This window comes from Sinocyclocheilus grahami, unplaced genomic scaffold (assembly GCF_001515645.1).
Source record: "Sinocyclocheilus grahami isolate Dianchi unplaced genomic scaffold, SAMN03320097.WGS_v1.1 scaffold1411.1, whole genome shotgun sequence".
NCBI classification, from domain to species: domain Eukaryota; kingdom Metazoa; phylum Chordata; class Actinopteri; order Cypriniformes; family Cyprinidae; genus Sinocyclocheilus; species Sinocyclocheilus grahami.
The window spans coordinates 203,306-214,025 of NW_015506590.1; the positions used below are offsets into that span (position 1 = coordinate 203,306).

The following is a 10,720-nucleotide window of genomic DNA, read 5'->3' on the forward strand; positions in this document are numbered from 1 at the left end:
GTGTGTGAGTGAGTGAGTGTGTGTATGTGTGTGTGTGTGTGTGTGTGTGTGTGTGTGTGGGTGTGTGAGTGAGAAAGTGTGTGTGTGCGTGTGTGTGTGAGTGAGTGAGCGAGTGTGTGCGTGTGTGAGTGAGTGAGTGAGTGTGTGCTTGCATGAGTGTGTGTGTGTGTGTGTGTGTGTGTGTGTGTGTGTGTGTGTGTGAGAGAGAGAGAGTGTGTGTGTGAGTGAGTGAGTGAGTGTGAGTGTGTGTGTGAGTGTGAGTGTGTGTGTGTGTATAATGTGCACATTATTAAATGATCTTCTTTTTATGTAGTACGTCAGATTATTCACTCGTTTTGTGAAGATGGTAGTTTTTGTTGAAGATCTGGGTTGAGTTGATCTCTCGTTCGCTTGTGAACATGTCAGTATTTTAATGTATATTTATACTTCTCATTTTTTCAAATATAAATCAGATGAATCCGTGAGTATGCTTCTCCGTGTCTTTATTATCACTGTGTTTGCAGCAGCTCTGAATGTGAGCTGAACTGTGAGTGTTGTGTGGATCTGTTTAAACCACGCATCTCTCTGTGGTCTCAACAAACGAGACGAGAAGCTAAAGTTCAGACGCCCCAGAAGCATGTAAAGCAGCTCATCACACGCAGATCTGAACTAGAGTTTAAACCCGAGCTGATTTCAAGACGGAAACCACAGGGCTTCTTATAGTTTTATGTAAATGAAAGTTAGAGAAGCTGTAAACCCGAACAGAGTAGTATGTGATATAGATGATTCATTGCAAACGCTACTGTGCTGTCAGACGGGGAACACTGTTTGAATGTTCAACCATTAAAGTCAAAGGAAACTTTATACTTAAAGGAAGAGTTCACCTGGAAATGATCGTTCTGTCATCATTTACTCACTCTCATGTTTCTCCTGTATGACTTTCTGTCTTCTGCAGAAACACAAGATATTTAGTGAAACATTGGAAACCAAACAACATTGGACCCCACTCACATTCATTGTTTGGAATGAATGGAAAAAAACCAAAAACAATTCAAATATGAAGAATAAGTCAAAGGTTTGGAGCGACATTTGGAGCAGGGCTTCTCCAGGTTTTGTGAAGGGAAATTTAGGATTTAAGTTTTTAAATTAAAAACGTTAAGGTCTTAAATTTAAGACCTAGTCATAAAATGTAAGGAATAAATTGAATGGAACACAATATGTCCTCTAAATGTAATTAAGAGAGAACACAATGCAACACTTTTCACTTTTGAAGATACAGCTTCCAACAGATCTCTATTAATTTTGAATTAATTTCCACAATAAAAAAACAAACAAACAAAACAAACAAAAAAAAAAATATATATATATATAATCTCTGCTCCCAAACACTAGAATACGGGAATATCTTTTACTGAAGCTTCTGATTCTTCCTCAGTGTTTCTGTCTTGTGTTCCAGTGCAAACATCTAAAAATGTTTAAATCAAGATACATTTACTAGAGATGCAAAATCACAGACGATATGAAGTCTTGTTTTAGAGAAATTCATCAAAACGAAGTGAGATAATGATCAAAAGAATGATCTTGTTTTAAGCTCGTTTAATTTTAATTAATTTCTAAGAAAACAAGACTTCATATTCTCATTTTGCATCTCCAGTAATGTATCTTTGATACATTGTGAAAATATTTTTTTTTTTATTACAACTTAATCTGTGGGCGAATGAAGACTTTTTAAGACCTGCAGAAACCCTGGGGAGTAAATGATGACAGAATTATCATTTTTGCATGATTTCTTTAAATTTCTTAAAAGGTATACTGCTTCTAAAATCCCAAATCAAGCGCACCCAAGAAACTGAAATAACAAAATCAACTGAAATGATCATCTACTGAAGGAAGTATGAATTGAGTCAATGTTAAAGCAGTTTGTGCTGAATTTACAGCAGATCTTTGTCAAGAAGAAATACATTAAAATACTGACAGGCATTTCTTTTTGTTTTAAGCGCCAACTTAAAAGTAACAGCTGAATATTTGTGTCTAGTTTGATCTCATGCCACCACCTAATTTGTTGAGATAATATCAGCCCTTGTGTGAAATCTAACCATGGCATGAATGAAGTGAAGAATGGCTGTTCCTCAGTTTCTGTATCAGCGGCTCCATCTGCTGGTGATTTAAAGAGCCCCTTCAGTCACACAGTATTGTGCAATCTGTTGTCTGTTTGCCCACAGTGTGTCCAGACCACAGCCGATGAGTTACGGACTTCGAACCTGAAGCTAAAACATCATGGAGTCCAACCTGAACAGAATGAAGCTCTGCCACATGATCCTGACGCTGCTCGCCGTCCCAGGTTGCTTTGGGCTTCCATCAGGTGAGAGTGGAGATCTTAAAAACTGTGTTTGTGAGATTAGGTATGATATTCAGACTCACTCACTGTCTGCCTGACATGTACTCTTGGTCTCTTCGTCATCTGCAGTCTTCCTCAGTAAGTCTGAGGCAAACCGGGCATTAACGCATCGTGTCCGACGGGCAAACTCCTTCCTGGAGGAGCTGAAGCTGGGCGATCTGGAGAGAGAGTGTCTTGAGGAGATCTGCTCTTATGAGGAGGCCAGAGAGATCTTCACCGTCCCCGAACAACTGGTGAGGAGAACAAGACCTTGGAAAGATCTGCTCAGACTGACGTAGTGCTTGATTCAGAGTCACTCTTAATTCAGATCATTCAAAATCAGTTCAGATCATTCAGACTGAGTCTAAATTCTGATCATTCAGAATCAGTCTCAATTCAAAGTCAGTCTCAATTCAGACCATTCAGAGTCAGTCTCAATTCAGATTATTCATAATAAATTCAGATAATACAGTCTCAGTTCAGATAAATCAGAGTCAGTCTCAATTCTGATAATTCCGAATCAGTCTTAATTCAGAGTCAGTCTCAATTCTGATCATTCTGAATCAGTCTTAATTCAGAGTCAGTCTCAATTCTGATCATTCTGAATCAGTCTTAATTCAGAGTCAGTCTTAATTCAGGTAATTCAAAGTCAGTCTCAATTCTGATCATTCAGAATCAGTCTTAATTCAGAGTCTCCCAAAAAAAAAAAAAAAAATAAATAAAAAAAAATATATATATTTATATAATCTCTGCTCCCAAACACTAGAATACGGGAATATCTTTTACTGAAGCTTCTGATTCTTCCTCAGTGTTTCTGTCTTGTGTTCCAGTGCAAACATCTAAAAATGTTTAAATCAAGATACATTTACTAGAGATGCAAAATCACAGACGATATGAAGTCTTGTTTTAGAGAAATTCATCAAAACGAAGTGAGATAATGATCAAAAGAATGATCTTGTTTTAAGCTCGTTTAATTTTAATTAATTTCTAAGAAAACAAGACTTCATATTCTCATTTTGCATCTCCAGTAATGTATCTTTGATACATTGTGAAAATATTTTTTTTTTTATTACAACTTAATCTGTGGGCGAATGAAGACTTTTTAAGACCTGCAGAAACCCTGGGGAGTAAATGATGACAGAATTATCATTTTTGCATGATTTCTTTAAATTTCTTAAAAGGTATACTGCTTCTAAAATCCCAAATCAAGCGCACCCAAGAAACTGAAATAACAAAATCAACTGAAATGATCATCTACTGAAGGAAGTATGAATTGAGTCAATGTTAAAGCAGTTTGTGCTGAATTTACAGCAGATCTTTGTCAAGAAGAAATACATTAAAATACTGACAGGCATTTCTTTTTGTTTTAAGCGCCAACTTAAAAGTAACAGCTGAATATTTGTGTCTAGTTTGATCTCATGCCACCACCTAATTTGTTGAGATAATATCAGCCCTTGTGTGAAATCTAACCATGGCATGAATGAAGTGAAGAATGGCTGTTCCTCAGTTTCTGTATCAGCGGCTCCATCTGCTGGTGATTTAAAGAGCCCCTTCAGTCACACAGTATTGTGCAATCTGTTGTCTGTTTGCCCACAGTGTGTCCAGACCACAGCCGATGAGTTACGGACTTCGAACCTGAAGCTAAAACATCATGGAGTCCAACCTGAACAGAATGAAGCTCTGCCACATGATCCTGACGCTGCTCGCCGTCCCAGGTTGCTTTGGGCTTCCATCAGGTGAGAGTGGAGATCTTAAAAACTGTGTTTGTGAGATTAGGTATGATATTCAGACTCACTCACTGTCTGCCTGACATGTACTCTTGGTCTCTTCGTCATCTGCAGTCTTCCTCAGTAAGTCTGAGGCAAACCGGGCATTAACGCATCGTGTCCGACGGGCAAACTCCTTCCTGGAGGAGCTGAAGCTGGGCGATCTGGAGAGAGAGTGTCTTGAGGAGATCTGCTCTTATGAGGAGGCCAGAGAGATCTTCACCGTCCCCGAACAACTGGTGAGGAGAACAAGACCTTGGAAAGATCTGCTCAGACTGACGTAGTGCTTGATTCAGAGTCACTCTTAATTCAGATCATTCAAAATCAGTTCAGATCATTCAGACTGAGTCTAAATTCTGATCATTCAGAATCAGTCTCAATTCAAAGTCAGTCTCAATTCAGACCATTCAGAGTCAGTCTCAATTCAGATTATTCATAATAAATTCAGATAATACAGTCTCAGTTCAGATAAATCAGAGTCAGTCTCAATTCTGATAATTCCGAATCAGTCTTAATTCAGAGTCAGTCTCAATTCTGATCATTCTGAATCAGTCTTAATTCAGAGTCAGTCTCAATTCTGATCATTCCGAATCAATCTTAATTCAGAGTCAGTCTTAATTCAGGTCATTCAGAATCAGTCTTAATTCAGAGTCAGTCTTAATTCAGGTAATTCAAAGTCAGTCTCAATTCTGATCATTCAGAATCAGTCTTAATTCAGATTATTCAGAATCAATTCAGATAATAGTCTCAGTTCAGATAATTCATAGTAAGTCTCAATTCAGAGTCAGTCTCAGTTCAGATAATTCAGAATCAATTCAGATAATACAGTCTCAGTTCAGATAATTCAGAGTCAGTCTCAATTCAGATAATTCAGAATCAATTCAGATAATACAGTCTCAGTTCAGATAATTCAGAGTCAGTCTCAATTCAGATAATTCAGAATCAATTCAGATAATACAGTCTCAGTTCAAATAATTCATAGTATGTCTCAATTCAGATTCAGTCTCAATTCAGAAAATTCTGAATCAATTCAGATAATACAGTCTTAGTTCAGATAATTCATAGTAAGTCTCAATTCAGAGTCAGTCTCAATTCAGAGTTAGTCTCAATTCAGATTCCGTCTCAATTCAGATAATTCTGAATCAATTCAGATAATTCAGAGTCAGTATCAACTCAGATCATTCAGAATCAATTCAGAAAATACCGTCTAAGTTCAGATAATTCAGAGTCAGTCTGAGTTCAGATAATTCAGAGTCAGTCTCAATTCTGATAATTCAGTGTCAATCTCAATTCAGACCATTCAGACTCAGTCTTAATTCAGAGTCAGACCATTCAGACCCAGTCTTAATTCAGAGTCAGATCATTCAAAATCAGTCTTACTTCGGGTAATTCAAAGTCAGTCTCAATTCAGACCATTCAGAGTCAGTCTTAATTTAGATAATTCGGAATGTGTCTCAATTCATAGTCAGTCTCACTTCAGATAATTCAGAGTCAGTCTCAATTCAGATCATTCAGAATCAGCCATACAGTGAGACACTCATGACATTAATGAAAGTTTGTGTTTGAATTTGAGACAAAACAACCAACAACAGCACAGAAATAGCAGAAGAGCTGAAGGAAATCTAACAGAACTCTCCTGTTGTGTTTCAGGAAGATTTCTGGAAGAGATACACAGGTAAACCAGCAACTTCAAGTGCAGCTTACACACATCTGATAAAAACAGATTGCATTTCATGAATAGTTAGACGCTAAAATACTTTTAAAAACTCTTGAACAGGTTTTTAAATGTGTGCACATAAATTTTTAAGTAAGTTTAATTGAAACTGCATAGCAACGAGCTAACAACCATGCAGAACTCCTTAGACTGTATAGAAACGCCCTGACAGCCACCGACAGTGAGTTTGCACAAACCCCATCCTCAGATCTTGTGCATCTGTGTAAATCTTGTTTGCCTCTTCAGAGGTGGATCATTGTCAGGGCGGACCGTGTCAGAACGGAGCCACGTGTGTGGATCAGATAAACGCATACATCTGCATCTGTCCAGTGACCTTTGAGGGGCGACACTGCGACAAAGGTAACACACAATCATCACAACACAACACAAAGATCTGCAGAATGAGCATCTACTCGTGTTAATCCTGTCATACGTCCCACAGAAATATTTCCACCCACTTCCTACGGATGTTTGTACAGGAACGGCGGCTGCGAGCACTTCTGTGTAGAAATCAGTGATTCGACCCATCGCTGTGATTGTGCACCTGGATACACACTACACATAGACAACAGCAGCTGCGTGCCGCAGGGTCAGTCCACAAACACAGACATCTTAGCCATCGGCTCTGTTCAAAATACTGTCCACTGCCTAGACTAGAAGTATGTGAAACAGTTTGCATTATACAGCAACATACACACACAGCGGCGTCCAGTTATCAGCTCAGAAATAATGGGATTTAGCATTTGCCTGAAAGTTCAGTGTCTGAACTTTTTGCAGTGTGACCTAATAAATCAGGAAAAACCAATGCCGCTATCACTGCTGATTAGAAATGGAGGGTCGAGTCAGGCACATTGCATTGTGGGATGCAGTGTGTCACTCACTGTACTGTGGGTCTATATTGCACACATTGACATGTAGTTGGTCATGCATACAGAAAATTCAAATACTGAGCATTAAATATGCTGCAAACTGCAGAACTCGCAGATGTCATATGTTAGTAGGCCTATGCTATTCCCAACATTTGCTGCATCTGAAATCACACACTAACCGAGTATGAATTAATGAACTTACCCCACCATTAAAAAAGTACGTTTTTCACCTACTATATTATAGGGACACAAGGAGTGTCTCGGAGATGATTCATATTTTGAGCTCCAATGCACATCAGTGTGCTGGATATGTTTACATTTATGCATTTGGCAGATGCTTTTATCCAAAACGACTTACACTGCATTGAAGGTATACATGTGATCAGTTCACGCATTCCCTGGGAATCGAACCCATGACGTTGACATGGATAGCGCCATGATCTACTGATTGAGCTAGAGGAATGTTCAGGTGGATAACTCTAAAATCATTGTGTTTGTGCTGTAAGGCCATATTGCATTCAGAATCAGCCATACAGTGAGACACTCATGACATTAATGAAAGTTTGTGTTTGAATTTGAGACAAAACAACCAACAACAGCACAGAAATAGCAGAAGAGCTGAAGGAAATCTAACAGAACTCTCCTGTTGTGTTTCAGGAAGATTTCTGGAAGAGATACACAGGTAAACCAGCAACTTCAAGTGCAGCTTACACACATCTGATAAAAACAGATTGCATTTCATGAATAGTTAGACGCTAAAATACTTTAAAAAACTCTTGAACAGGTTTTTAAATGTGTGCACATAAATTTTTAAGTAAGTTTAATTGAAACTGCATAGCAACGAGCTAACAACCATGCAGAACTCCTTAGACTGTATAGAAATGCCCTGACAGCCACCGACAGTGAGTTTGCACAAACCCCATCCTCAGATCTTGTGCATCTGTGTAAATCTTGTTTGCCTCTTCAGAGGTGGATCATTGTCAGGGCGGACCGTGTCAGAACGGAGCCACGTGTGTGGATCAGATAAACGCATACATCTGCATCTGTCCAGTGACCTTTGAGGGGCGACACTGCGACAAAGGTAACACACAATCATCACAACACAACACAAAGATCTGCAGAATGAGCATCTACTCGTGTTAATCCTGTCATACGTCCCACAGAAATATTTCCACCCACTTCCTACGGATGTTTGTACAGGAACGGCGGCTGCGAGCACTTCTGTGTAGAAATCAGTGATTCGACCCATCGCTGTGATTGTGCACCTGGATACACACTACACATAGACAACAGCAGCTGCGTGCCGCAGGGTCAGTCCACAAACACAGACATCTTAGCCATCGGCTCTGTTCAAAATACTGTCCACTGCCTAGACTAGAAGTATGTGAAACAGTTTGCATTATACAGCAACATACACACACAGCGGCGTCCAGTTATCAGCTCAGAAATAATGGGATTTAGCATTTGCCTGAAAGTTCAGTGTCTGAACTTTTTGCAGTGTGACCTAATAAATCAGGAAAAACCAATGCCGCTATCACTGCTGATTAGAAATGGAGGGTCGAGTCAGGCACATTGCATTGTGGGATGCAGTGTGTCACTCACTGTACTGTGGGTCTATATTGCACACATTGACATGTAGTTGGTCATGCATACAGAAAATTCAAATACTGAGCATTAAATATGCTGCAAACTGCAGAACTCGCAGATGTCATATGTTAGTAGGCCTATGCTATTCCCAACATTTGCTGCATCTGAAATCACACACTAACCGAGTATGAATTAATGAACTTACCCCACCATTAAAAAAGTACGTTTTTCACCTACTATATTATAGGGACACAAGGAGTGTCTCGGAGATGATTCATATTTTGAGCTCCAATGCACATCAGTGTGCTGGATATGTTTACATTTATGCATTTGGCAGATGCTTTTATCCAAAACGACTTACACTGCATTGAAGGTATACATGTGATCAGTTCACGCATTCCCTGGGAATCGAACCCATGACGTTGACATGGATAGCGCCATGATCTACTGATTGAGCTAGAGGAATGTTCAGGTGGATAACTCTAAAATCATTGTGTTTGTGCTGTAAGGCCATATTGCTGTTGATGTAAACTCATGTTGTGTTTCTCATCATGTGCTCAGATGGATTCCCGTGTGGAAGGCTGGTGCCGAAGGGTGTGCGTCCGAGGATAGTGAAGGGCGACGTGTGTCCTAAAGGACAGTGTCCGTGGCAGGTGAGGATTCATCAGGACATCAAATGAACAGCATGTTGATTTCTCTGGACACAGCTTCCAAAATGTTGGCAGTGATGCCGTAGGAGAACAATTTCCCAAAGAACCTTTCAGAGATCTGTCCCTTAAAAGCACAGTTTTTTAGTGCATTTAACATTTTAATAATCTAAATAACTTTTTGTCTGATGGGAAGGTTCCATAGATTTTACATTTTCTTCATGAAAACATAAATTCCACAAAAGAACCTTCATTTTGAAGAGCGTACTTTCATCAGAATCCATTTGTTCTTCAGATCTGGTCTCTCTGTTCGTTTGGTGTTTTCTCGGTCAATGTTTCTGTGTGTGTGCGTCTCCTCCACAGGCTTTACTACAGCATAAGGAACAGTATAAATGCGGTGCCGTTATTCTAGATTCCCAATGGATTCTCACCGCAGCTCACTGCGTTTGGGAAACTCAGGTGGATAACTCTAAAATCATTGTGTTTGTGCTGTAAGGCCATATTGTGTTTCTCATCATGTGCTCAGATGGATTCCCGTGTGGAAGGCTGGTGCCGAAGGGTGTGCGTCCGAGGATAGTGAAGGGCGACGTGTGTCCTAAAGGACAGTGTCCGTGGCAGGTGAGGATTCATCAGGACAGCAAATGAACAGCATGTTGATTTCTCTGGACACAGCTTCCAAAATGTTGGCAGTGATGCCGTAGGAGAACAATTTCCCAAAGAACCTTTCAGAGATCTGTCCCTTAAAAGCACAGTTTTTTTAGTGCATTTAACATTTTAATAATCTAAATAACTTTTTGTTTGATGGGAAGGTGCCATAGATTTTACATTTTCTTCATGAAAACATAAATTCCACAAAAGAACCTTCATTTTGAAGAGCGTACTTTCATCAGAATCCATTTGTTCTTCAGATCTGGTCTCTCTGTTCGTTTGGTGTTTTCTCGGTCAATGTTTCTGTGTGTGTGCGTCTCCTCCACAGGCTTTACTACAGCATAAGGAACAGTATAAATGCGGTGCCGTTATTCTAGATTCCCAATGGATTCTCACCGCAGCTCACTGCGTTTGGGAAAAGGATCCAGACATCTTACAAGTAACAGTTGGTAAGAAATGTCTCGGTCGGGAACTGCCGTCATTATTGGGTTTGTCTCTGGGAGTTGCTGCAATTGCAAGTTTGTCAAACTCTGATTTAGAATTTAGAAACTCTGGATCGAACGGCAGTGGATTCAACAGGTAGTGTTGGGGGTAATGCATTACAAGTAATTTGAGTTACGTAATCAGATTACTTTTTAAAAGTAACTAGTAAAGTAACACATTACTTTTTAATTTACAAATTAGTTACTTTTTCAAATAAGTAACGCCAGTTACTTTTTTCCCCCCATTTATTGATTGAAAGCTCTCCTGTGCCCATGTTGAGAGAAATCGGGAGTAAGATGTTACTTTAGTTCTAGAATAAATGTGAACATGCTTTAATTCATCTCACTCACACAAAAAAATAAATATCAGATTTAGTTTTCCTCAAAATTAATAAAAACAGTTAAAAGCAACTCAGAATATGACTCAAAGCTGCAATAATTAAATATGTTAAATAATACAAATATCCTTTATGTATTTAATCCCATTTTATAAACCAATTTGCTGCTGACCTTTGGTGATCCAATTGAACCATACTAATAAGCAAAAAGATAAACTAACATTTCTTCTTCTGTTTTTATTGCTGAAGAGTGTTGAACTTTCTTCTTCTGCGTTCTACTGTACAGACGTGAATTTACATTTCCTTCAGCCTG

General features: G+C 39.1%; 2 protein-coding genes across 2 annotated transcripts in view; both read left to right on the forward strand.

The window, feature by feature from the left end:
• Positions 1 to 2,202: 2,202 nt before the first annotated feature.
• On the forward strand, positions 2,203 to 2,655 carry LOC107570069 (coagulation factor X-like). The gene is made up of 2 exons (XM_016256261.1): positions 2,203 to 2,341; positions 2,447 to 2,655. Exons 1-2 carry the CDS (start codon positions 2,257 to 2,259, stop codon positions 2,653 to 2,655), a joined length of 294 nt encoding a protein of 97 aa, XP_016111747.1. The 5' UTR covers positions 2,203 to 2,256.
• A 1,298-nt stretch (positions 2,656 to 3,953) lies between these two features.
• f7l (coagulation factor VII, like) overlaps positions 3,954 to 10,720 on the forward strand; it is a 10,912-nt gene continuing 4,145 nt past the window's right edge. The window contains exons 1-7 of the mRNA XM_016256285.1: positions 3,954 to 4,092; positions 4,198 to 4,361; positions 5,773 to 5,797; positions 6,083 to 6,196; positions 6,279 to 6,425; positions 8,854 to 8,945; positions 9,916 to 10,036. Of these exons, the coding sequence (XP_016111771.1) occupies positions 4,008 to 4,092; positions 4,198 to 4,361; positions 5,773 to 5,797; positions 6,083 to 6,196; positions 6,279 to 6,425; positions 8,854 to 8,945; positions 9,916 to 10,036 (748 nt within the window). The 5' untranslated portion in view covers positions 3,954 to 4,007. The remainder of the gene's footprint in view (positions 4,093 to 4,197; positions 4,362 to 5,772; positions 5,798 to 6,082; positions 6,197 to 6,278; positions 6,426 to 8,853; positions 8,946 to 9,915; positions 10,037 to 10,720) is intronic.

Bases quoted from the DNA above. Each gene is read 5' to 3' on its own strand.
- LOC107570069 (XM_016256261.1), top strand. From the start codon at position 2,257: ATGGAGTCCAACCTGAACAGAATGAAGCTCTGCCACATGATCCTGACG. The intron at 2,342-2,446 runs GTGAGAGTGGAG...CGTCATCTGCAG, and splicing joins TTGCTTTGGGCTTCCATCAG to TCTTCCTCAGTAAGTCTGAG.